Source organism: Plecotus auritus (genome assembly GCF_963455305.1).
Source record: "Plecotus auritus genome assembly, chromosome: 3".
In the NCBI taxonomy this organism is placed as follows: Eukaryota; Metazoa; Chordata; class Mammalia; order Chiroptera; family Vespertilionidae; genus Plecotus; species Plecotus auritus.
Genome location: NC_137772.1, coordinates 29,712,925 through 29,738,759, shown reverse-complemented (window position 1 = coordinate 29,738,759; position 25,835 = coordinate 29,712,925). Strand labels below are relative to the sequence as shown.

At 40.8% G+C, this 25,835-nt stretch overlaps 1 protein-coding gene and 1 long non-coding RNA gene across 7 annotated transcripts in view; one reads left to right on the top strand and one right to left on the bottom strand.

Annotated features, from left to right (window-relative positions):
* PSD3 (pleckstrin and Sec7 domain containing 3) overlaps window positions 1–25,835 on the bottom strand; it is a 532,096-nt gene that overhangs the window by 263,270 nt on the left and 242,991 nt on the right. For 2 of the 6 annotated variants that reach the window (XM_080660410.1, XM_080660414.1), the window contains 2 exons: window positions 8,848–9,955; window positions 5,166–5,561 (listed from right to left, as the gene is read on the bottom strand). In XM_080660410.1, the coding sequence (XP_080516536.1) occupies window positions 5,166–5,561; window positions 8,848–9,955 (1,504 nt within the window). Of the gene's footprint in view, window positions 1–968; window positions 1,198–5,165; window positions 5,562–8,847; window positions 9,956–24,012; window positions 24,464–25,835 lie in introns of those variants that run through there. The other 4 variants (XM_080660416.1, XM_080660415.1, XM_080660411.1 and 1 more) reach the window with 4 other exon arrangements.
* LOC308244457 lies at window positions 679–5,859 on the top strand. The gene is made up of 5 exons (XR_013960140.1): window positions 679–780; window positions 950–1,052; window positions 1,208–1,368; window positions 4,667–4,915; window positions 5,066–5,859. It is a non-coding gene; the product is annotated as an uncharacterized lncRNA (long non-coding RNA).

The following is a 25,835-nucleotide window of genomic DNA, read 5'->3' as shown; positions in this document are numbered from 1 at the left end:
GCAGCATTCGAACCTGGATATGACTGGCTCTGAAACCTAGTAGAGCCCCCACCCCCATTACTGAGCAAGAAATCCTTTATAGTTGAACAAAAACATCACCATTACAACTGCTTCAGGAAGCTAGAAAGAGAAAAATGAGAACCTATTTTCTACAGAACAAGTTTTAAAATGTGAAAGAATAAAACTGAAAAGATCCGGAGAACCACAGCCACCAATACTGAACCCTGAGGCAGAGAGCCTCCTGCTCTGAATGAGAGAGGAGCCCGGGGCTGGGAGCAGGGAGCTCCATGGTCAGCCAGCTCTCCAAAGGCAGTTTCACAAGATCAAAATCTGTTCCTCTGGCACCAGCTTAACTAGATCACGTGATTTTAGTATTTACACAAGTCGGTAAAATGCCTGCAGGTTTTAAATTGGGGATGTAAAAAATTTTTTGAAATCATACATCAACAAATTTCTGTGTTCGTCTTGTCTCATGTGACTTTTTTTCCTAGGCAGAAAAACACTAAAGAGAGAGACTAGCTGAGGAAGAAAGCGGATCCTTCTAAATGCCAGCATTCCACTTGAGAAGGGGGAAAAACAAGAGGAAGGCACCAAACCACAACTATCAAATTCAGAGTGGACCCACGTCCTGCGGAGCACTCTCCTCAGGCATATCAGTGGCACACAGATGTAATCCACCTCCTCTGCTGCACTGGTCTCCTGAGTACTCGGTATCCTCAGCCATATCCGAGAGAAAAACTGGGAGGCTGAGACATAAAATGTATCTATGACACTAAAAAGGTCAGTTTAAAAGGAAGTTTTATATATCTCAGAGAATCAGAAGAGAAGCTTCTGCCAGAGTGCTATATTTGCTATCTCTCTTTTCCTGTCTGTCCAAACCTAAGCTCAACAGAAATGGGCAATATTCAGCTCTGTTAATGGTCACAATGACAACATCTGTGCCTTATAGTCTCCAGGTCAGAACTTACTGATTGAAGTTGCAGTCATCAGCTGATGGGCCGACGAGGGAGAAGCACCCAGACACAAAGGAACCCATTGGAACATGTATTACTGTAAGTCTCTAATTATCCTTTCTAATTTTGGAGCCATGTGACTGGACTTCACACACCACCGCTGATCCACCAGCCTGAGTGCTCTGTAGCTGGACCACAAAGGGAGGGGATGCTACTCTTTGCTCCTTCATTAAAATATTGTGTTACATTCACAGGGCGAGCTATTTCCTGGTGGACATGCGGTTCCCTGGCTCACACTCGGTGTTTAGTGCACTCGGAGCACCTGAGAGAATTTAACTCTTCCCGTCTAGATTTACTCCAGGATCTTAAAAGACGTTTTCACCTTATGAAGAGTGAACTATTTGATATCACAAAGGTATATAATCCTTTAAAAGACAAACAGTGAGCCCACATACTCTTTAAACATGTCCTTTCTAACCTGATATGAGAATACCGCAGATTTTAATATTTCCTTCTGTGACTTAAGTGGAGAGAGTAATGGGGAAGAACAATCCCCCTCTACCTTTTAGCTTGCAAAGCGCCGCTCACTCCCAGACTGGAAGGTACTTCCTGAGGGGGAACTAGATGTGCTCAAGTGCTGCAACATCCTCATCACCTTTCCAAACACTCTACCCTTCTCTAAAGCAGCAGCAATGGAGAACAGTGTCTCCTGAGTTCAAGAGAAATCAAATACTACCACTGAAATCATTTTCAGTGACTAACGGCACTTACTGAAACAGAACAGGGTTAAAAAAATATATACATAAGCAATGCCAAACAAATGTCTTTTCGTTTTGAAACAAAATTTGCCTGGGTTCAAATCCTGGGTATGCCCCTTACTATCCATGTGACTTCGAGCAAGTTGCTCAACTGTTCTGTGCCTCAGTTTCCTTGTCTGGAAAATGGAGACATTAATAGTTCCTTTCTCCCAGCTTATAATGAGAATTAAGCACCATGTATTTACTAAGTAATAATGGGATGCATATGATATAAAACTGTGCTTAGAGACTTACCTAAAGTATTTTAAAATATTTCCTACTGGCTGTCAACTAACATTAAAATCAATACCTCAACAGGGATGGGCTTAATTTTCTTGGATCATGTCAAGCTGCAATTACAGAAGCATCATCAGGGAGCTAGATATCATCCCCTTTCCTTTTCTCCTTCTTCAGAGTTTACTTTATCAGTTCAGTCAGGACTCCTCCCCCACCCCAGTCCCGCCAAGTCCACTGCCAAGAAAACAGGAGGGGCTGGTGAGTAGATATGGAACGCCAGGCATGTGTCCTTATTTTGTTTATCATTTTTCTTGTGTACAGATCACGTTTATTAATACACAGTTAAAATTTGTTTTCCTTGAATCCTACCACTGTAGCTCTGAGTCTTGGCTGAGGGAAGTCAATCCTGTTCACTACTGTGCAGTCAGCATTTTAGTCTGGATTCCCTTCGTAGGTTCAATACCTCTGTGTCTGTCTCCTTACCTCTGCAGAAGAATGCTTCAATGCAGAAGAAATTTTTAAAAGCCGGCTCATCGATTACTCTAAAATTTATGGAGACATGTTTATTAACGATTTGGTAATTTTTTTTTTCTCCAACTGAAACACACCACCAACAACAAAAAGCAGCTCTATAATCACCAGCTCAGACTTCTGGCTCTACAGACATAAAGCATTGAGAGAAATTAGATCAAATGAAAGGATAAAGATGAGACCAGGCAGCTAAAATAGTGAATGTACCTGGTCTAGAAGTCAGGCCATTTGAATCCTGGTACAGAATCTATCACCAGGTAAATCCATCCCACCAAACTGTGCTCAGATTCTTGGCTGTAAAACAAGGCTATCTAGGGCCCCACTTCAAAAGCTGGAAAATGTCATAATCCTTCTACCTACATTACAATTCTTCTGGTGCTGCAACTTCTCCAAGGCACCAAGAGGCAGAGGGGGTCAAAAAAAACCACATGCAAGTTATCAGTTTCTTTAAAATTCTTAAGATCATTGAGACTGCCCTATCTTTTTTACCCTGAATATAGACATATACATGAGGAAAATGCCCAGAGCTGGGTGAGAAGTTCGGCTGGCTCCTCTCTACGATGCTTCTCATTCAGTCTAATCGTTGGGCAAGATCTCATGGTCCAACAATGCGCATGACGCAGCTGAAACCTTATCTCAAGGAGGCTGAAGTACACCACTGTCTCAATCTGAGGTGCTAAAATACTATAACCTACCCCCAAACCCCCTTAACTTACTCTGCCCTGCTAATGATGGCACTTAAGCTGGCCCCAAGGATGATGACTTCCTATTCTAAGGGAGCAGACCACACTTTAGATACACCTTTCACCCAATTCCTTCCTGTTCTGACTCTGTGATTTTTTATTTACTTACCCTCCCTGTGGCTTCTGTAGCAAAGTCTATTGGCCTAAGCCACTCAGCTCCCCAACCTATGTTGGGTCTGTAATAAAAGTAACTTTCACTTGTCCCAGAAAGTGGGATTGGAATTTCAATGAAAATTTCTGCATCGCCTGTGCTATATAGCATTTTATCACAATTGTCAGTAGCACCTTCCACTCAGGGATGCCCCATCTCAGAGATACAGGAAGTCTAAATGTGGGCTTATCAGCATCCAGTTCTGAGTCACACATTTACTCAAGTTCTTGCTTTGTACCAGGTACTCTGCTGGATACTTTATTTTTCCAATATTTTTATTGATTTTTTTTTATATAGAGAGAGGGAGAGTAAGAGAGAGAGAAACATTGATGTGAGAGAAACATGGATCAGACGCCTCCTGCACGCCCCCCTCCCCCACTGAAAACTGAGCCTGCAACCCGGGCATGTCCCCTGACCAGGAATCAAACTGGCCATCTTTTGGTGCATGAGATGACACTCAACCAACTGAGCCACACCAACCAGGGCTCTGCTGGGTATTTGAATGTCAATTAGCTCTTTAAATTTCAGTCACACATAGCACTGGGGATCATTAAACCTATTTTGCAAATACATAAAGCAGGTTTCAGAGAGAAAAAAGTGGCTTGCCCAAGTAATTCAGACCAACGTTTTCTGCTTTTGAAACCTGTGTTCTTTTCATTATCTCACTGTGACCCAAGAAGACAACCAACATCCGCGGTCCATTTCACATGGAAACGCACAGCTACATATTATAATGTTCCAGTCTTGAACGTGCTCATCCAACAAACTATAAACCATAAACAAACTGGTGATAGAAAATGCTTAATATAGGATGAATTGCTCACAAAAAGAGGTTCCTTGAAAAACTGTACTATGAATACTGACATTTAATAAAAGCACTGAGCTTTAAAACAGTTTATCCCTATTTAACCTCCCTGCCACCTCCACCAACACACACTAACACACTTGAATTTAGAAAAACTATGTCAAAACTAAATCCATAAAATCTTTGGGAAGTTTAGTATGCTCTGCCCACCAATGGAGATGTTAAAGGACAAGTAAACAGCCCGAGAATGATGAGCAAGAGGAAATGAAGTGCTAGATAACCCTTCAATATGGATCAGTAAATGACAGGTATGGCACATAGAACCCATATAATATCATTTTATCTCCCAGGTAGACAAATCTTAACATAGAGAGAATATGTATAGTCTTGACCGAAGTATCAGCTCTCTCCAGCACCCACATAATCAGATCCTTCCCCTGCCGTCCCAGGAACAGGAAGACTGCCCAACAACAGGACCTTCCAGAGCAAAGGGCTACAAGAGACTTTGGTAACCATCTAATCCACACCTCAGCTTTCAATTAAGGAATCTCTGGCCGAATCAAACAACCTGCTCCAAGTCATCAACCAATGTCAGTGTCAGAATGAAAGCCAAGACCTATCCATGTCCTTTAACAGCACCAGGCCCTGCCATCAAAGCTGTGTCATCAGAGCTGACATCTACTCCTCCTCACTCACAGGTGTGTGTTCAGGGGTGTGGCCACTGTGTACACGGTCATCCAATAAATGAGGGACCGCAGCTTGCCAATTTGGCAAACCACTAAAGGGTGCTCTACCTGCCCCTGAAACCCAAATTATGTCTTACTCACATCATTCATTTATATCCACAGAAACTGGCCAAATGCTTTTCAAATATATTCCACACTCCGATTTCCCAAAGAGAAAATGATACAAAAGCCACCAGCATGAAAAAAGAGATGGGACTAGTACCTTCCCCAGAAGGCAATCTCCGGGGTGCCTTTCATGTAGATGGATTCCCCAGCGCCACTGAGTCCATTGGTGATCTCGCTAGAAGAGCCCATCATGATCCCGCCGTCTGCAGAAACGCTCAGGATGTCTTGCTGTCCCCCCACTGACGTCCTCTCCAGGAACTGACCGCCTTCTTTAATGCGCTGCTGTATCATGGGAGTGAGGGGCATCTCGAAGCTGAAATAGCTATCGGGCTCTGAGTATAATGTCTCCAAGGACTCAGCACTGTAGTATAAAGAAGTGTTGTCCAAGATGGTTTCAAACTGGGAGCTGTACACATCCGTGGAGTCCTCCGTGTACCCGGGCCCAAGGATGTCATCCTCTCCTCCCGCAAAGTGCTCCTCGTGGTCAAGAATCCTGCAAAGAAATGAGAACGAAGAATTTCAATATCAGGTTAACTTTTTTGTTTTGATTTTTCCCCCCCTTCAACCATATAAAAAAATAACATTCTGTAGAGCTAACACTTATATTCACTGGGCTTATGTCTTAATATATTTGGGAAGGAAGATACCAAAGAAACAAATTCAGGTTGAAAAACATAGCCTACATGTGCTACACTACCCTCAAAATAATTTAACATAGGTTCAAACTAGTTTCCTAGTATGTGAATACATTCGTCCAATGAATATTTCAATAAAATATTTCCATTTTAGCCAACTAAACTCCACATATTCAAATAATTAACAGCTACCGTCATGCTTAATTTTAACAGAAGCAAGTAAATATGTTGTGTAAACTTAATGGAGTAAAAATACACTAAGCTTTCATCAGTCTATTAATACTTTCTGATTTAAAGACCAAGCACCCTCAAGCAGATGACTACATTAGAATCCGAGGGCTGCCCCCTGCTGACAATAAGGCAGCACTGCAGAGAGATTCCAAGTCCAAAATTAGACAGTGAATGACCTTTAAAAAAAAAAGCCCACAGACATGTTTACCACAAGGCTAACCAAAACAGTGAAAACCTAGAAAAAATCTGTAAGTTAATATACAGGGGTGTGGGGCATTAATTAATATGTATCAGGTTCTTCAAATATTAAAAATGAACATTAGGATAACTAGGTAAAATTCTTAAAACTCAGTTAAGCACATGAGGTCAAGAACTAGAAAAACCTGGAGCTGGATTCTGGGTGTGCTGAGTGCTAGCTGTGTCACCTAGCAACTTAACTTAACCTCTCTGAGCCTCAGATTCCTACAAATAGGAACAAAATAAAAATAGGAATAAAAATACCTCATAAGTAATCTACATTCCTCCTAGATATTGCCAGCATTCACCTTCAACAATACAATTGTCTTGGTTGTTTTTAAATGACTGAAGGCCTATCACGTACCAAGAGGGTTTCTGTCTCTCAAAGGCTTCTCACTATACTTGGAATAAATGAAAAGTTCCTATGATAAAGCTCCCGATTCCCACCACTCTCCCCAGCTCCTTATGCTCCAGCCACACTGGTGGAGTGTCAAATCTTCAAACTTGTCATAAGGCCCTTGCTTCACACAACTCCAGGCAATCCAGCAGCCTCCTCTACCCTTGTGGGCCCCTCTCCCTGGAATCTTCTCCCTCCGTTCTCTGCCTAGCTAACTCACAGTCATTCCTCGAGGCTCAGCCTAATGATCACCTCCAAAGAAGGGCCTTGCTCAAGTTACCAAATGAATTAGCCTCTCCTATATTCAAATGATTCTTTCTAGTGTGTTTCTCTCCTTTATCCTACAGAACCTAGCACAATTTGTGGTTCTACAATTATTAATATGTTTATGTGGTCAATGTTTATCTTCAGCAGTAAACTACATGAGGGCAGTGACCATGGGCTGTGTCTATTTTTTGTTTTGGTATTTTTTGCTCATCCTCACTGGAGGATATTTTTCCATGGATTTTTAGAGAGAGTGGAAAGGAGAGGGAGAGACACAGAGAGAGAAACCTCAATGTGAGAGAGACATATCGATTGGTTGTCTCTGCATGCACTCCCCGAGCAGGGCCAAGGATTAAGCCTACAACCAAGGTATGTGCCCTTGATTGGAATCAAACCCAGGATCCTTTAGTCCATAAGTGATGCTCTATCTATTGAGCCAAACCAGCCAGGGAGGCTGTGTCTATTTTAAACATTCCTTTATGCCCAGCATCTAGCAGTATCAAGGACATGGAAGACAATCAAAAAATATTTATGGAAGAAAAGGAAGGAGGGAAGGCAGGAGGGAAGAAAGGAAAAATGAATAATCTACACAACAGCAAAAGTGCATATTCCATGGAAATATAATTGCTGAGTCATGTGCCACATATCAAGGCTGCTTTTGAGGGAAGTCTGGATCTTTTATGTGTTGGGGGGGTGAGAAAGGGGGAGTGGAGAGGAGGAGCCCTGATAGCCATTTCAAAGGCGCCTCACTCTCCTTGTACTTGTAATTAATTATAGAGGAAAAGATATTTCCCTATCCCAACCACACAAACAAAAAAAGTCCTTCAGCTTTGACACTTTTGCTCTCCCATAAGAACAATGAAATATGACCTCATGAAGTCAGGGCAGAAAGATGGTGCAAATCTGAAATGGTGCCTCCGGTGACTGCCGAAAGGAGCTCTGTGTGGCCAGACCATGCACACAGGAAGTGGAGAAAGACGGGGCGTGTCTTCCATGGATCCAGGCTCTAAGCTGGTGTGGATGTGGATGTCAGAAATGAATGGAAAGACCAGGAAATACCATAAGATGCTGAGTTTACTTATCAGGGACATAATCAAAATATGCTCTTCCTGTGAGAAGGGATTCTCATGTGAATGCCACAGAACAACTGAATTATACAGTCTATTTCTGGCCTCCTGACCTCCTGACCTCCTCTCTAAACCTAAAACACTGAGCCATCCCCTCACTCAGAACCTCTGTGTTCATACATGTGTGTAGGCTGGATGCAGGCACTGGTGTGGCACCCAGAAAATATGCCTCAGTTAGGATACAATGACTACAGGATATGTCAAGAGTCCAAATCTTTTTATATTATTAAAGACTAGAGGCCTGGTGCATGGATTCATGCACTGGTGGGGTCCCCCGGCCTTGCCTGCACCCTCTCGTAATCTGGGACCCCTCGGGGGATGTCGGACTGCCAGATTCCACTTGATCCCCACAGGCCAGGCTGAGGGACCCCACCAGTACATGAATCCGTGTACCGGGTCTCTAGTATGCATATAAGATCTTTGGTTAATCTCTTCCCACCCTCCCTTCTTCCCCCTTCCCTCTGAGATTCATCAGTCTGTTCCATATTTCCATGCCTGCACTGAGCATCTTCCCCCTGGTGGTCAGTGTACGTCATAGCTACCAGTCGAATGGTCACTTAGGCTTTTATATATATAGATAATTGTGGGGTGTTGCAGTTACCTTGATGTTGTGAAACCTGAAGCCTGTCAAATATAACAAAATGTCAGAAATGGATTCACATAGTTTAGCATTCACAGTCTCTCCATCATTCTGCTTTTCTGGTCTATACCTAATGGACAACTTGATAACAAGATCACCTGAATATCTTGGAAACTTAGAAGGAATCTTCTGTTGTTTGATAAAAAGGACCCAGAAAATTGTGAGCTGAGTTCTCAAAGCCAAGCAAGGATAAGGGTTTCCAACTATGTGTATCAGGCACCACAGACAGTAGGACTATGGGAGCTCACCTCTCCTTATCTCTCTCCAGTTCAGGCTTCTCCTCAAGATGGTCTTTGTTTTCCTTTAGGAAGACTTCATCCTCTCCACTCTCAACAAGAGGTGCGGAGGGAAATGTCCCCGAGCTAGTGGCAGGCCTCTCTGAAGGACCTCTCCAGGTGTCGCCCCCAACACGCTTGGTGAAACCAACTGAATTACACAAACCAGCAGAAGAGATGAGGTGGCTTGGCACTTTGGAAAACCCCTTATTTTCAGGAGAGGTAGTCCTTTCCAAGGATGTCTCAAAATCCACAGGTTGCCGGGTCTCTCTTTTCTTCCCTCCTGTCCACAATATTTCCACCTCTTCAAATTCCACATGTTTGACCCGGCCAGGCCGTCCCGTGGAGCTACCTCGATCACATCCCCCTGGGTGCTCTCTCTGCAGGTCAGACCTCCCCTCTCTCAGGAAGCCAATGCTGCCCGCAGAGCTGTGGGCTGCTGCTGGGCTCCCCAGGGAGGACCCGGGACAAGCTGGCTCCTGCACTCGGAGAGCCCCTTTCCTCCCATGGGCAGTTACCCGGGAAAGCTCACCCTGAGCTTCTCCACTTAACAGCACTGTCAGATCCTCCTGGACGCGCAAAAGAACACCTTCCTCCGTCGTCACTTCCGCTGAAAGAGGTATATCTGGTGGTTTTTCCTGGCCAGCAGGGAACAGTTTGTTGGCTGTCTGTGTTTGATGACTGGCAGTGTCCAGCTCTTTGTCCACCTGCTGAACCGAGAGACTAGAAACAGCATCTTTGTCCAGTACCTTTGTAGCCTGTAATGTTCCAGAAGCTATTCTGGCTTCTGTAGCTTTCAGAGCTGAAATCAAAGAGTCTATGGGTTGTAAACTTTGTTCCTTGAGGTGACTTTGAGAGGAGGCCCCCCCAACATCTTTTGGTCCTTCTGTAATACTGTTGAGCACAGAGTGGTGGCCGGCATGAGGCTGGACCCCCTGCTGCCCCTGCGGGCAGCATGACAGAGACTCTGCATCAAACTCGAGAGAAGTTCTTAGGCCTTCTCCACCATCCTCCATGGTCCCATATTCTGGAAATTCGTTTGTGACATTTGGTGGGAGTAAAGTGCTTCCTCCATGATCACCTATGAAGAGAACAGAATGGACACATGACTGGTTTTGAACAACAGGTTCAGTGTGTGTTAATAAATATCCACACCTATTAGGCACTCAGTAATCTTTGGCTCTTTCACTGTCTCCTTCCCCCTTACCACTTCTCATAACCTTGCCTGTGGTCACTGCCACTTACCACACAGGTTTTGGCAGAGAAGGAGACAATCTAATGACACGGGCCATATCTAAACCTACTTCGGATAAAGTCCCACACACGCAGCTCTGTTGCTGCATGTGCAAAGAGATTAAAACAAGGATACGTATCACTTTCCAAATACTACTCATGAAATAGCAACTAAAATATTTATATTGGGCATAACAACAATAGCCTTATGATCCAGCCAACAATATTTGTGCAGCACAAGCTCTGAGATGGAGCCTCAGAAAAAAGATGTGAGCTATTTAAAGTCAGTAAATATTTTTTGAGCAGGAAGCCTCCCTGCTTCACTGTTTGATTTGTGGGGGGTGGGGAGGGGAATGCTTTCAGAACATCCCTGACAAATAAGAGTGAAGTCAAAATGGAATAGGAAACTTAATATGTGGAGAAAAATTTCCAGAATCCCAAATGCATAAAAATTTAAATGGTATCTTATGCAGAATCCCAATATATGAAGCAGTGAAAACAATAATTATTATGTATTTAAAATATTGGATCAAATTTACATTTTCTTATTCAAATGGCAGTCAGTGAGAACAAGGAAGATATTCTCATTAACAAAAATTAAATTGGGGGTGGGGGGGATTATGGATAACAATTACAGTCATATCAGCCCCAGTTTCCAATTTCCTTCTGAACTTCATTTTGGTTTCTTTGTATCAAGAAAACCCTCATCTATACTAGATATGTATATACTTACGTTGACAAATTTTTGAAAGAGGACATCTACTGTTTTGTGTTTTTTTAATGTATTTTTACTGATTTCAGAGAGGAAAGGAGAGGGAGAGAGAGTTAGAAACATCGATGATGAGAGAGAATCATTGATCAGTTGCCCCTTGCACACCCCACACTGGGGATCAAGCCCGCAACCCGGTCATATGCCCTGACTGGGAATTGAACCGAGATCTCCTGCTTCATAGGTCAGTGCTCAACCACTGAGCAACACTGGCCAGGCACTGTTGTTGTTTTATTAAAGCACTGATAACTGCACCTGTCCTATCGAATGTAGTATTTGACAAATGTCTGGTACTACACATTGAAATAACATGAAAGACTTGATTCCAAGGCATGCACAAAATGAGGTAACTTGAAAACATGGATTAATATGTTATCCAGCAGCTATGCAAAATTTTATGAATAGTAATACATCTGAGTGTGCATACTGTTTCATATTCCATTTTTTAAATAATTTGAAATATATTTTTAAAATTAAATTTGCATCAAGCGTTGATGGAATCCAAGAAACACTGCTCTGTGATGGCAGGATTTAAAATACCTCATGAGGCAGAACTAAGACGATGCAGCTGCTGCAATCTGAAGAGGAAGCGACTTTTCAAACCCTGATTTTGAAAAGGAAGACAGTGAAAACCAATAAAGGCCCCTCATCCTAGGATGGTATACTGACATATTTAATTTTTCATTAAAGAATGCCAAGGACTTCCAGTTTGTCCCCCTTTTAAGATTCAGTGGTTTTTAATATATTCATAACATTGAGCAGCCATCACCACTAATTCCAGAACATTTCATCACTGCCATCCTCCCCAATAATACACGTATTCATTAGCTGCCCTCCCCATTGCCCTGTCTCCTCAGACCAATCTACTTTCTGTCTCTATCAAGTTGCATATTCAGAACATTTCACGTAAATGGAATCATCCAATATAGCACTTTATGTTTGTCTTTTTTCACTGACACAATGTTTTCAAGATTTATTAGCACTGTAGCATGTATTAGAACTTCATTCCTTGTTATTGCCAAATAATATTCCATTGCATAGATATACCAGTCTCTATAGTCATTCATCAGCTGATGAATATTTATGTTGTTCCAATTTTTGGATTATGAATAATGAACATTTGTATACAAGTTTTTACAGCTACATTTATTTTCAATACTCTTGGGTATACACCTATGAGTGAAATTTCTGGGTTATGCCTAATGTTTTGAGACACAGCCAGTCTCCCAAAGCAACTACACCATTTTATATTCCTACCAACAACATCTGAGGGGTCCATCTTTTTTATTATAATCATCCCAGGGGGTACGAAATGGTATGTCATTGTGTTTTTGATTTGCATTTATTTCCCTAGTGACTACATTTATTCTCCCAAGTATTTTATTCTTTCTGATACTATGACATGTAGAATTGTGGGGTTTTTATTTAACTAATTTTTAGATTATTCAGTTTACTAGCATACAGAAATACAACTGGTTACTGTATATGGAACTTATACCCTGCAATCTTGCTGAATTTATTAGCTCTCAGCTTGTTTATAGATTCCTTGAGATTTCCTCCTCTATACATGCCATCTCTAAATAGAGTTTTACTTTTTTCTTTCCCATCGGATACTTTTTCCTTTTCCAGCAGGATATTAAATAGAAGTATTCTATATGGCATTTGTTTATACCTTTTTATACTTTTTTAGGCTTTAAACAGTTTTTTCTCCCTTCATCACTCAGAGGACTTTAGTTTCTTCAGAACTTTAAAGCTATAAATTCATTGTTAATATGCAATAAAAGGAAAAAAGTGAACAATCCAAAAACATGCTTTTCTTTCTTTAACACGGTTAAATATCTTAAAATGATTAGAGAAGGACTTAGTTCACAGTGGGAAATATTTCCTTCAGAGTTTATAATGCTTTTCATTATTTCACAAGCTAGAGTATAGCTTTCCAAAAATTCATGATTACAGAATAGAAAATTCCTGAGGAAACCTAATAATTCATTGACCTAACATAATTGAGAAAATAGGCTCAAAGGAATACTGTACTTACCAACATGACACAAGCAATCAAAACCAGCTTGTCTATCCCACCTCTGCTATGCCTACATCCCTTCCCTCCCCTCCATCTCTGCTGGTAGTGAGGTACAATAGGATGTGTCTTCTATCTTTTCCCTGAAATTTAAAAATATCTTCTGAAATGGTCATCCAATGTCCAGCCTCGTTTTTCCACTTCATCTTATGTACCATAATCTTTCTAAAACAGAAATTTAAGTTACTGTCAGTAGTTCCCCATTGCCTACAGAATAAAGTCTAAAGTCCAAACTCCTTCATCCAGAAGTTGGGATCCATAATCTGGTCCCAATCTATCTTTCCCAATCTACTCTCTCGCTTGACTCCCTTTTCAAGTGTTACACCACTGCTTCTCTAACTGAAGGAGGGGGGCAGCACATGAACACCTTGAAAGCATTCTGTCCAATATACGGGGGTGGGGGGGAGCAAAAGTAGATTTACAGCTGTCTGTATGGAAAATAACACAATAATCTATATATATAAAAGCCTAAGCAACCTTTACGAACGCTATGATGTGCACTGACCACAAGGGGGCAGATGCTCAATTCAGGAGCTGCTCCCTGGTGGTCAGTGCACTCCCACAGCGCCAGCCAACCTCCTATGGTCCCTCCCCCTGGCTGGCAGGCCCCAAACAGCCCCGATTAGGGCCAGCCGGCCAACCTCCCGGCCCCAATCAGCCCAATCAGGACTGGGTGAGACAGGCCCTGATCAGCCCTGATTGCCAGCCAGGCTGAGGGACCCCACCCATTCATGAATTTGTGCACCAGGCCTCTAGTAAATAATACAAGAATAAACTCTGGCCCTGGCCCAGTGGTTCAATTAGTTGGAATGTCGTCCCATACACCAAAAAGGATGCGGGTTGGAACTCAGTTGAGATGCATACAGGAGGCAACTGATTGATGTTTCTCTCTCACATTGATGTTTCTCTTCCTCTCCTTCCTCCCTCTTTCTCCCCCCTCCCCCTTTCCATCCCTCTTCTCTTTAAACATACCCTTGGGTGAGAATTTTTTTTTAAAAAAAAGGAAAAGAATAAACTCTTGTGTTTCACGTATTCACAACTGTAAAGCTACTTTTGCCCCATATGTATACTGAAAATAAAGTTAATGGTATGTACATACTGAGCTTTATACTTCTTGCCTTTGCTTAAACTCTTTTCTCCATATGGCATAGTTTTTCTTCCCGTCTCTACATGATCAGATTATTTTCACCTTTCAAGGACTAAACTCCCTCTCCTTCAGTAAGCCTTACCAGCTTTGCAAGAAGTCACCTCTCCTCCTTACAAATGTCCAGAGAATTCTAGCTGTACATTACATATAGTACACATGCTTGAAATAAACATGATGTTAGCTCATATTTTAAAGCTTCAAATGGCTACAATTTTTTACCTATCATGAAGTGTTTTAACAAAATTGTCCATAGTGACCACTAAAGCCATCTGTGAATTTAACACTAAAATGTACTGTAGTGAAATCCAGTCAACAAAGAAAAGCTAAACTTTAACACTGAGTTTTTTCTAACAGTTTACACTAACATCTATAAAACAACCACTAAAATAAAAACTAGCCCAAAGAAGAGTGAGCACACAAAAAAATCAAGAAAAGGGGCTTCAAAGAAATTAATTTACTGAATATCAGTTCATTTACCTTAGTCAAGTCATTTAGCCTCTCAGAACATTTATTTTCCCCATTTTTAAAAATGATTCTTTATTGTTGAAATATTACATGTGTCTCCCTTTTTCCCCCATTGACCCCCTCCAGCCTGCCCAAGCTCCCTCCCAGGCCTTCAGCACCCTATTGTCCGTGTCCATGGGTTATGCATATGTGGTCTTTGGTTGACTACCTCCCTGCCACCCACCTTCCCCGCCACCCACCCTCCCTCGCCTTCCCTCTGAGATTCTGCACTCTGTTCCATGCTTCCATGTCTCTGGATCCACTCCGTTCATCAGTTTATTTTGTTACTTAGGTTCCACATATGAGTGCGATCCTGTGATACTTACCTTTCTCTGACTGACTTATTTCACTTAGCATGATACTCTCCAGGTCCCTCCATGCTGTCTCAAAGGGTAAGAGATTCTTTTTTACTGCTGCATAGTATTCCATGGTATGGATGTACCACAGCTCTTTTTATCCACTCATCTACATTTTGCCCATTTTTAATGATCTTTATTATAATGTATCTTATAATGGAGACAGCAAATGCATCAATTGTGGGCAAATGCTTGTGATGTCTTTATCTTTTGGAGAGTACGTTAATTAAAGCTGGGGAGGACGAAACAAGAAAGGGCTTAGTGAGGAGAGAAGCAGCAACAGAGAAAGCCTAGGTGAGGCTGCTGTCAGCTCAGTGGAGAGTCAGAGAAAAGGGGGCCTTGGGGACCGGTTCAGGGGCTTAGTCTGGGTCAAGACTAGATGCCATTGCCCATTGCTCCCCTGGTTGCAAGTCTCATGGGGACCCTTAGAACTTGGGGAGAAAAAGCACACCTGAGAAAGAAAGGGGGAAGAAAGGTGTGAGTGTGCCCCCAGGAGAGAGAGAGAGCTTGTGATGTCTTGATATAACAACTTGGCAACTGGTCAAAGAAAGGAGATAAAAGGGAGGACAAAGGCAGACAAACAGCCTGCTTTCCCATTCTAATCAGTCCTCCTGCTCTAAGTCCACTGTTATAATTAGTACTATTCGAACACGTTTTACTTACTGCTTACCTAAATAAAAACTGTCACAGGCCAGGGAAAATGAGTGTTCGAGAGGCTAACTGACTTGATTAAGGTACATGAAAAGATGTTCAATAAAGTACTCCATGAAAATTAACTCAAGACTAGATTCCTAGTCATTTGTTTCTCAGGAATAAATTCCTGGGAAAAACTAAGAGGCCTCTGAGTTCTCAGACTTTCATTTCTAAGAGCAGCAATGTTACCAAACACGATAAAGAATGAAAAAAATCTTCCAGTTGTAGCTTCTGGGTAGAAATAGCCTTAAACCTCATGAGACAACATCAGATCCTTCCCTCCGAATAAGGCGCCCTTTGTTAGAATGCAAGAGCAGTTTATTTTTGCTGTTTGCGTTTCTTGTCACCTCTTGAACTGTCTCTAACAGCAAACTAAACTTCATAAAATATTAATCCTGACCTTTTTATTTAGAATTTCTGATTTATTCTTTTATGTTTAAAACTCGGGAGTATTCAGGGTGTTTTAAAAACACACACAAATTCTTCTTCTTTTACTTTACGGTTTTCTTTCTGCTCCCTTTTAAAACAGGGTCATACTTTCCATTAAATGTTGTTCATTTCCAAAATCCATTCACTCAACTCAGCAAACATTATTAATTGCCTGCTACGTACTGAACATAGGGGATTCACAGCTGAATATTGCCAAGGCATGAAAAGTCTGCTTAGCTCGCCCTGCAGCAGGTGAAGGATGCACAGGGGAGAAATACAGGCATAAGCAGACACAGGAGTAACACAGGCTGCTGGCAATGGTGTAGGTGAGATGGTGAGTGCCTGAGCCAGGACAAGGCAGATAGATGGTGCAAAGGTGCAAGGGCTGCCCCTTCTCCCTCTCCACTCAGTATCCACAACGTTATCACCTCCTGCCTCTGTCCCAGCCCTCTATAATTTCAACACATGTCCACAGAGCCACTGCTCAGCCTGTGCCAACTACTGATACCTAACGTGTTAAAGCTTTGCTTTGCCTTCTGTCAGTCTGCATCTATTACTAATGTAAGAACCCAACTGAAACTGAAATAGCTGTTACTCCTCCAGAAAGTCTTACTAAATTAGTCCTGCCCAAATTTGGTCTGATATATGTGACAAAGGGATTTGCTAAGTATGAAACAAGGAACTTTAGCGCTTACCTAAATATAACTGCACACTAGTAGAATCTGAATTATCCTCTTTAAGGATAGAAAATGTAGTATAAAATGTCTAGGAGGGAAGGGGAGAGAGAAGAGCTTTCTACACTCACGTGAAATATATATACTTTTCAGGGTATCTATTTATATTCCTTCAGGAGTCATCCTTTTTTACCAGGAATCTTATCCACAGCTTTCTGTATTTGGTCAGATTCCCAACAAATGATTTCCTGTTGTTTAGTAAAAATGCTTTTTTCTATGAATAACTAAATCCATTTACTTAAAATTTTTCTTTTTGTTTAATATACTGAGAAAGAAATGGTATACTTTTGAACATTAAGAAGATACAATTTCAGGTTGCGCGTTGACCTATGAATCAGGAAGTTATGGTTTGATTCCTGGTCAGGGCACATGCCCGGTTGCAGGCTTGATCCCCAGTAGGGGGTGCGCGCAGGAGGCAGCCAATCAATGATTCTCTCTCATCATTGATGTTTCTATCTCTCTCTCTCCCTCCTCTCTGAAATCAATAAAGATATACATTTTTAAAAAGATACAAATTCGGGAGTGCTTAGGATTGTGTATTATATAGTTGTCCATTGCTGGAACATGAGGACAGGATCATAATAAAATAAAATGGAATAGAAAAAAGATTTCTTCAACATCAAACTAAAAAGCTTATGTACAGCAAAGGAAATCATCAATAAAATAAAAGGCAACATACTGAATGGAAAAAAAATCTGTAAATTCTGTATCTGATAGGGAGTTAATATCCAAAATATGTAAAGAACTCATACAATTCAATATCAAGAAAAGCAAACAATCTGGTTAAAAATGGGCAGAAGTGCTGAAGAGACATTTTTCCACAGCAGACATGTACAGATGGGCAACAAATACCACTGACCCTTGAACAATAGTTTAAACTACGTGGTTCATCTATACGCAATAAAAAAATATTGTAAATGTGCTTTCTCTTCCTTATGGTTTTCTTAATAACATTTTCTTTTCTCTAGCTTACTTTATTGTAAGATAGAGTATATAATACTTGTAACATAACACATTAATTGATGATTTAGTTATCGGTAAGGCTTCTGATCAACAGTAGGCTATTAGTAGTTACATTTTGGGGGAGTCAAAAATTATATGCAGACTTCGATTGTGCAGGGGTTCAGTGCCCCTAACTCCTGCCCCTCCCCCCATTCAAGGGTCAACTATACATGAAAAAAAATGCTCAATGTCAGTCATCAGGGAAATACAAATCTCAGCCACAATGAAATATCACCTCACACGTGTTAGGAGGGTATCGTCAAAAGCACAAGAAATAACCAGTGTTGGCGATGATGTGGAGAAAAGGGAACTCTTGTGCACTGCAGTGGAAATGTAAATTTAGTGCAGTCATTCTCTCCCCTTTCTCTTTCTAAAATAAATTTTGAAAAGAAAATGTAGTATTGATAACAATAGAATATTATTTAACCATAAAAAGAAAACCTTACCAATTTTGAGAACATGGATGAACCTTGAGGTCATTACGCTAAGTGAAATAAGTCAGAAAAAGACAAATACCATATATGCTCTCAATGTGGAATGATAAAATAAAAAAAGAAAAGAAACTCAAAACAAGCTCATAGAACAGCTTGGTGATTGTCAGAGGCTGAGGGTGGGGATAGGCAAATGGGTAAACAGTGTCAAAAGGTACAAACTTCCAGTTATAAAGTAAATTAAGTCATGGGGAGGCAATGTGCAGCATGGTGGCTATCTATATATATAAAAGCCAAGCGACCAGAATGACAGAATGACCGAATGACCAGTAGCTATGATGTACACTGCGGCGGCCAACCTCCTGCGTCCCCTCCACCCCCTGCCAGCCCGGACCCTATTTGCCCCCATCAGAGCAGGCCGGCCAGAACCCACCCATGCATGAATTCGTGCACCAGGCCTCTAGTAGTTAATAATACCATATTGCATATTTGAAAGTTGCTGAGAGCAGATCTTAAAAATTCTCATCACAAGAAACAAAATTTTAACTCTATATGGTGATAGATGTTAACTAGACTTATTGCGGTGATCATTTCACAATATAGACAAATATTGAACCATTATGTTGTACATCTGAAACTAATATAATGTTGTATGTCAATTATGCCTCAATTTTGAAGAAAAAAAATTCTTCGAATCATGGAGAAATTAACTTGCTCCATAATGTAGGCTTCAGAAAGACTGGGCCTCTTCAAAGAATAATCCTGTTTGAGGGCCAGTAAATGGAATGGATTTTCTTCCACTCTGGCTAGCAAACTCCTTAAAAGAAAATGGTTGAAGAAAGTGATAATCCTAATAACAAAAACTATATGGCAAGTCTTCTGCATACTTGGTCACCGGAAGCAGAAATGCAAAGCAAGTAAAAAAGTTTAGCATGAGAGATTCTGAGCAATGGAATGTAGGTTTCCCAAGGGAATATGACCGCCATGTCTATGCCTAGAGCCTTCAAGAGAACCACAATTATGAATTCTCTATATACACATTCCCTAGAAATTGGGGCCCATTGTCTTTAGACAAAGGTGTTGTTGGGTTTTTTGTTTTGCTTTGTTTTGTTTTGTTCCCACTATAATATAAACTCAAAAAGCAAGATCTTTGTCTACTTTCTTCACCATTATATCCCCAGAACCTAGAACAACAATACCTAGCAAAATGGATATATTTGTTAAATCAACGAATAAATAAAGAATATCCTATAATCAACCAGCAAAACAGTACATGTCGGTGCCACCCAAGTTCTGTCACCTACTCCCAAGTATAGGCTTGAACAGAATGCTAGAGACTTGGGGGGTCTTTCCAAACTTTAGAGCTAGTAATTCTTCCATTTGCTTAGCCAGCCTTTATTGGGGACCAAATATGTGTTGAGAACTGGAAAACAGATCAACAAACAAGGTCAGCATGGCTCTTGCCATCAGGGAGCTTGCAGGCCAGCAACTCCACCTGTACTGATTGTCTACTGCAGACAGGTTCAGGCGGCGGTAAAGTTACGGGAAGACGACCTTGGCCACAGTTCTATAATTCAACATGATCTTACGTGAGCTATTACCATTAAGCATAAATTTTTTCAATTGATCATCTTAGTCTCTGGTTATGCTATACAACATGGTAGCCATCACCACAGATGGCTGTGTAAATTTAAATTAATTAAAGTGAAAGAAAATTGAAAATCCAGTGCTCAACACCATATGTAGCTAGTAGCTATCATATTGCATCACACAGATATGCAACTTTTTTCCATGATCACAGAACATTCTATTTGAAAGCACTGCCCTGGAGCCTTCCTACTCAAAAGTGTGGCCTTGGGACAGTAGCACAGGTATCACCCAGGAGTTTGTGAAGTAAAGACTCAGGTGCCACCCCAGACCTTCTCCTCATACTCTGTATTTCTAAAAAGAGCCCTAGATAATTTACATACACATTAAAGCATGAGAAGCACTTCCCCAGAGAACTGAAACAGTATCTGGAAGTTGGTCTGACTACATTTAAATGACTACGCTTTTATTCTAAAAGATAACCTCAAGAGTTCCTACCTCCTAACTGAAAGGTCCACCTATTTAAATCAAATAGACATCAACTAAAGAAAGCAGAGTCTCTCATTCCTACTAAGAGAAAGGCTTGCTCACTCTGTCTGGTTTGCCCTCCAATCACCCCGAGATCCTTCTCAAGAGAGGAAGAGATCGCCCCTACTGTGATATCACCTCTTCTTTATTTTACAGCTCCTAGTTAATCTCCCTCACAATGAATGGCCCATGACTCTACATTTCTGCATAAATGCAGTAATGCCCTGGGTGCTCTCAGCTCCCTAATAACTATCAGTCAGCAAACTCATTAAAACTTACACAATCAGTTAGTATGATAAAAGAATTATAAATCCTTCAGTTATTTTAACAGTGGAAAAGTTGCAAAAACAAGCTTAAAGGCATCCTCCCCCTAACTTGTCAGGAAGGAATTCAATCCCATATAGACAGAAGGATGACCGCTTGTCCCCTTTAGTCTGAAATTTCATAAAATTAATAAAAATATGGAACACAAAGGTCCAATTTACAAAGCAAATATACAAAGTACACTTTGTAGAACTAAAAAATCTCAAATGTAGTTTAACCTGTAAGTTTCTATCATCTTTAACTCTGAATAATAATGATCAATGTTTTTATGTCTAATAATCAAGAACCCCCTCCAGTAACACAGTGATATATGGTTCAAGTTTGCAATGCAATAAAAAAAGTTGTATTAAAACACACACACAGGAAAATAATTTATTCAATTTTTCTAAGCAACCGGAAATATAGTTAGTATGATAAAAATAACAGGAGGGTAGCCCACTTTGGGCCCCTTTCCTGCTGCCCTGTTGCAGCGGGAAGTCTGTCTATTCCCCAATAAACTCTGTTTCCGAAAAACACATACACACACACACACACACACACACACACAAACAAAACAAAAAAACAACAACACACAAACAGAAAATGAGTATGAATAATGAGAATTTACTAAATGAGTAATCTAAGTACATTATATTTTGGCACATGCTCTTTACCCTACTAAAAGTCACATTTTGGAGAAGGCTACAGTATGTAGTCAAGGATACTAGCTATTGTCTGGTCAATAATAACTCTCCAAAAGCACAGATATTTAAGGTATTTATATGCAGGAAAAAAAAAACAACAACAACAACAAAAAAAAAACAAACAGGAAAAGGCCTGCCAACCACTGCACGAGCTATGAGCATGTGCACACTGAGACTGTTCCTTTAACTAGACACTCTTTCCCGAGTGAGTAATGGTTTGAGCTGTGCTTACCTCAAACTAAATTTCACATACTAATGATTCAGAACCCATTTTTCTCACTCAGTTCTAGTCCCGAGGGAAGTGATACTAGCTTACATTCCAGTCAAGTTCAGAGGCAGCTCTGGAGGCTGCGGAGCAGCCCCACATACAGTGTGGAGAAGGTAAAATAAGTGAGAAGAGGACCAGGCCCTGTATTAAACCACAGTCTCTGCAATGTGCACTGCTCCTCATCAAGTATAAACGTGAAGCTGTGAGAGCTGAATTTGAGCCTGTCTTTAAAATCACTGGGGTTTAAAAAATATTTTTACTGATTTCAGAGAGGAAGAGAGAGGGGAGAGAGATAGAAACATCAATGATGAGAGAGAATCATTGACGGGCTGCCTTCAGCACGCCTCCCACTGGGGATCGAGCCCGCAACCTGTACATGTGCCCTGACTGGGAATCGAACCATCACCCCCTGGTTCACAGGTCGATGCTCAGCCACTGAGCCACACCAGCAGGGCAAAATCATTGGTTTTTAAAGCTAGTTTCCTTTGTTTTCAATCAGTTGGTTTTTTCACTTTTTTCTATCACCCACCTTTCAAAATGTTTGTTGCTTCTTATCTCTACACCTGCACTTCTCTTTCCAGCTCTATTGCTTCTGATCAGAGTTGCTCCTCTGATTTTATCCATTTTCTACGACTTCTTCCTGTTTAGGAATCCACACTTTTAAAAATCCAATTTATTTTTTTCTAGCTTTATTGAGATATAATTGACATACAACATAGTGTAAGTTTAAGGTGTGCAATGTGTTCATTTTATACTTATAGATTGCAAAATGATTACCACTACAGTTTTAGCTAACATCTCCATTACGTTACATAATTACCATTGTGTGTGTGGGTGTGTGTATGTGTGTGCGTGATGAGAACATTTAAAATTAACTCTCTCAGCATCTAGGAAGTATATAGTACAATATTACTAATTATAACCACTATGCTGTACATTAGATCCCTAGAACTTGAACACATAACTGGAAGTCTGTAGCCTTTAATCAAGATCAACATGTCCCTATTTTCTTCACTCCCAACCCCTGGTAACCACCATTCTCCCTGAAAAACCCAATTTTAAAATTTCTCTGATCTTCACTGACATTTTGTTTTCATTTTATTTTAAAATGTAAACCTTTAAATAACTCCACAATCTTGTTTATAAGTAGGCTCTCCTGCTAAAGTTAACATGGACATAGTAGTATTAACATAAATTCTCATATAAAATTTTATATTTTAAAAAATGAAATTGATGTTTCAAAATACTATACAATCTTTTAAAAATCATGAATGCCAAACAACTGGAGTTGCTAGCAGTGATGTTAACTACAGCTGTGGACTTCTCCAAACTGCTGTGTGTCAAGACGAACGACGGGTGCAATGGTAAACAACCACCTCGCTCCGCCTCAGGCCTGTAATAAGCCTCAGCCGATGCACATTTGCATGCAGTAGTTTACATGTTCAACAAGAAACCCAAAGTTTTGCTAAGGATTCAGGCTCTAACGTGACATGAGCAGTAATTCCAAGTATATCTGAAAATGCGAATCTTACAGAAAGTTTAAAGTCAAGTTCCCTGGTGAGAGAGAAATAAATCTTGGATTACTCTAAAAGTGACACTTTCAATAGACAGGAAACACACACCCCATATGGGCACCGAGGAGTTAAAATACTTATTACAAACTTCCAGCAGAAAGGACCTCAGGGCACATGTTCAAAGACATGTTTGGTGCTACCCTACAGCTAAGCTGTTCCCTCTAGGCAGAGCCATACCTCAGGTATGCAGGTGGAAAAGACTCTGAGCTCTTTAAGAGAAACTCCTCCCCTCGTCCCATCAAGCGCCACAATATTATGTTTTTGTAAAACTACAGGGGTAGCCCATTTTCCTCTTTCAATCTATATAATATCAAAAACAGGGCGCAGAAATAGTATGGTAGAACTCCGTGTTGCCAGGAAAGCTGGTTGAACAAAAAAAAGCACACAAACCAATGAAAGGAAGTAAAATTACAGGTAAGAGTAATATTCTGCTTTCTATTTAAAAATAAAAATTTTGGAAAATCCAATGTCCGATGCTAAAATAAGCATTCCAGGTTAAAGCGAGGTGAGGTACTGGGAAAAAGCACTCAGAGGGCAGGTGGTATCTTTCTGGTGACTAGGGAATTAAGCACAGTTGGCGTGGGCACCCCTGAATAAATGCAGTATGCTCTTCTCTACGACAGGATTCAGCAAAATCTGGTGTAGCCCCAGGAGTCCCCCACTGGGACGGTCAAAAGACAGGACTAGTAAGCAAAAGCAGTCAATAATACAGACGGATCATTTCACAGCAGCATTTTACAAGAGATCGATAGATAAAAAGAGATTTGCCTGCATAGACCTACAAATAGAGGTTACTCACAGAGATTACTGTAGCTCCAGCAGTTACCCATTGATCATAGAAAATGCCCAGTTCATCAGCTTAACGCTTGAGAAAAGTTAGCTAGAAAAAGCAGCCAGCTAATGCAAAATCTGCTGTTCTAGTCAACTGGAAGCAAATTAGTTTCAGGTTTCCTGGCAGCCCCGCTTGCCCTGCACTGCACAGGGTGATGTCAATGGAAGCGCTCCGAGCACCGAGCCCTGGAGAGGAGCTGCCGCCTCAGCCCCTCTCACAAAGGCTAAGCAGCCCGTGCTCCAGCTCGCTCGCCCTCCTCTGCCTCAGCCGCTCTCTACCTTGGTAGCTTACCGAAAACAACCACCGTAGGGCTTTGCTATATTTGTGAAAACTACTTCCAAGGAGATAATTGAGATGACGGGAGTGAGCTTTAATGTAACCATTTCCCCAGTGCAGCAGCAGGAGCCCCAGCGAAGGCTCCGAGAGGATTGTACCATCCTCGGTGACATCAGAGGTGGGGCTGTCATCTCAGTATTATGCAGCATTTTCTGCGATGCGAGAATGACACAGTGAAAGGAGATGGATGGTCTCCCTTTAAAAGGATTTAACTCTCGGGTTATTTAAGCAGAAAAGGCAAAAGTAAATGTAACGCTGAAAAACTGCTGTCGGAGGGGAAACAGCCTGCTTTGCCAGTCCTTATCTCACTGCTAAATGATGCTGCCATCTAAAGTCACTTTATCGATGATTACATTACCGTTCCTGTTATTAGATTAATATTTAATGGGTGACTGCTGTTACTTGGAAAATGTGTCATGAAGAGATTCACAGTCATTAACGTCTACTTTTAAATAGGATGGCATAAACTTTTACATCACTAATAGTGCGGTGGAAGTATGCAGTACCTTTCAACACAATCTCAATAAAAACACTTGTAAAAATAATGGTTTCGTAGATGAGAAAGTGAGGTAAAAAAAATAGCACAAGATTAGTAGCAAAATGTAATAGTGGTCCTTAATCTTGGTAGTAGAGGTTAATACAAACATTAAAAATAACTCATCTTCTATAACCTAAATATTCTAACCAGTATAAAAAGTAGAGGCCAACAACACAAAACAGTTGATGTTTATTTTCATTCATTCCATATACATTTACCAAGTGCTTAAGAGGTGCTAGAAAATATATTAAGTTTAATTTAAAATGCACATTTCTGATAAATAATATAATCAGAATGGAAAGTATTTGTATGATTATTAAGCAGCTTTATGGTATTAGCTTGCTATTTCTCCCTGAGGCCCTCTGGAATAGCATCATAATTAACCCATTTTACAGATAGGACCACTAAATCACAAGAGGTACATTACTTGTCTGCGATCACATGGCTAAAACAGGCACAGGCAGGATTCAAACACAAGCAAAGTCCATGCTCTGGGCCACTAAGCTCTATTGCCTTTTAGGGCTTCCTTGTCAGGTAAAGAATTCTAAAGGAACATAACTTTCAGGACTTAGAACCATAACAGCCAAAAATAGCCACCTCTGAGGAAGAGAGGCACAAATAGACGGGGATAAAGGTAGAAAGTGCACCTGGAGAAAGGGCTGTGGAAATAATACCCAGGAACAGAAGCTGAGTGCTCAATGCTCATGTGACCCTGGGCCAATGGCTTAATATCTTTCAGCTTATTTTCTTATTTCTGAGCTACAGATTTTTAAGTTATAAAAATGCATCAAAGAACACAATCTAGGACTTGTAATCTGGGATATATCACTTTCCAATTATGTCACCTTATGCAAGTTATTTAACCTCTGATGAGCTCAATTTCCTCATCTGGAAAAATGAAGATAACTAGGGGGGT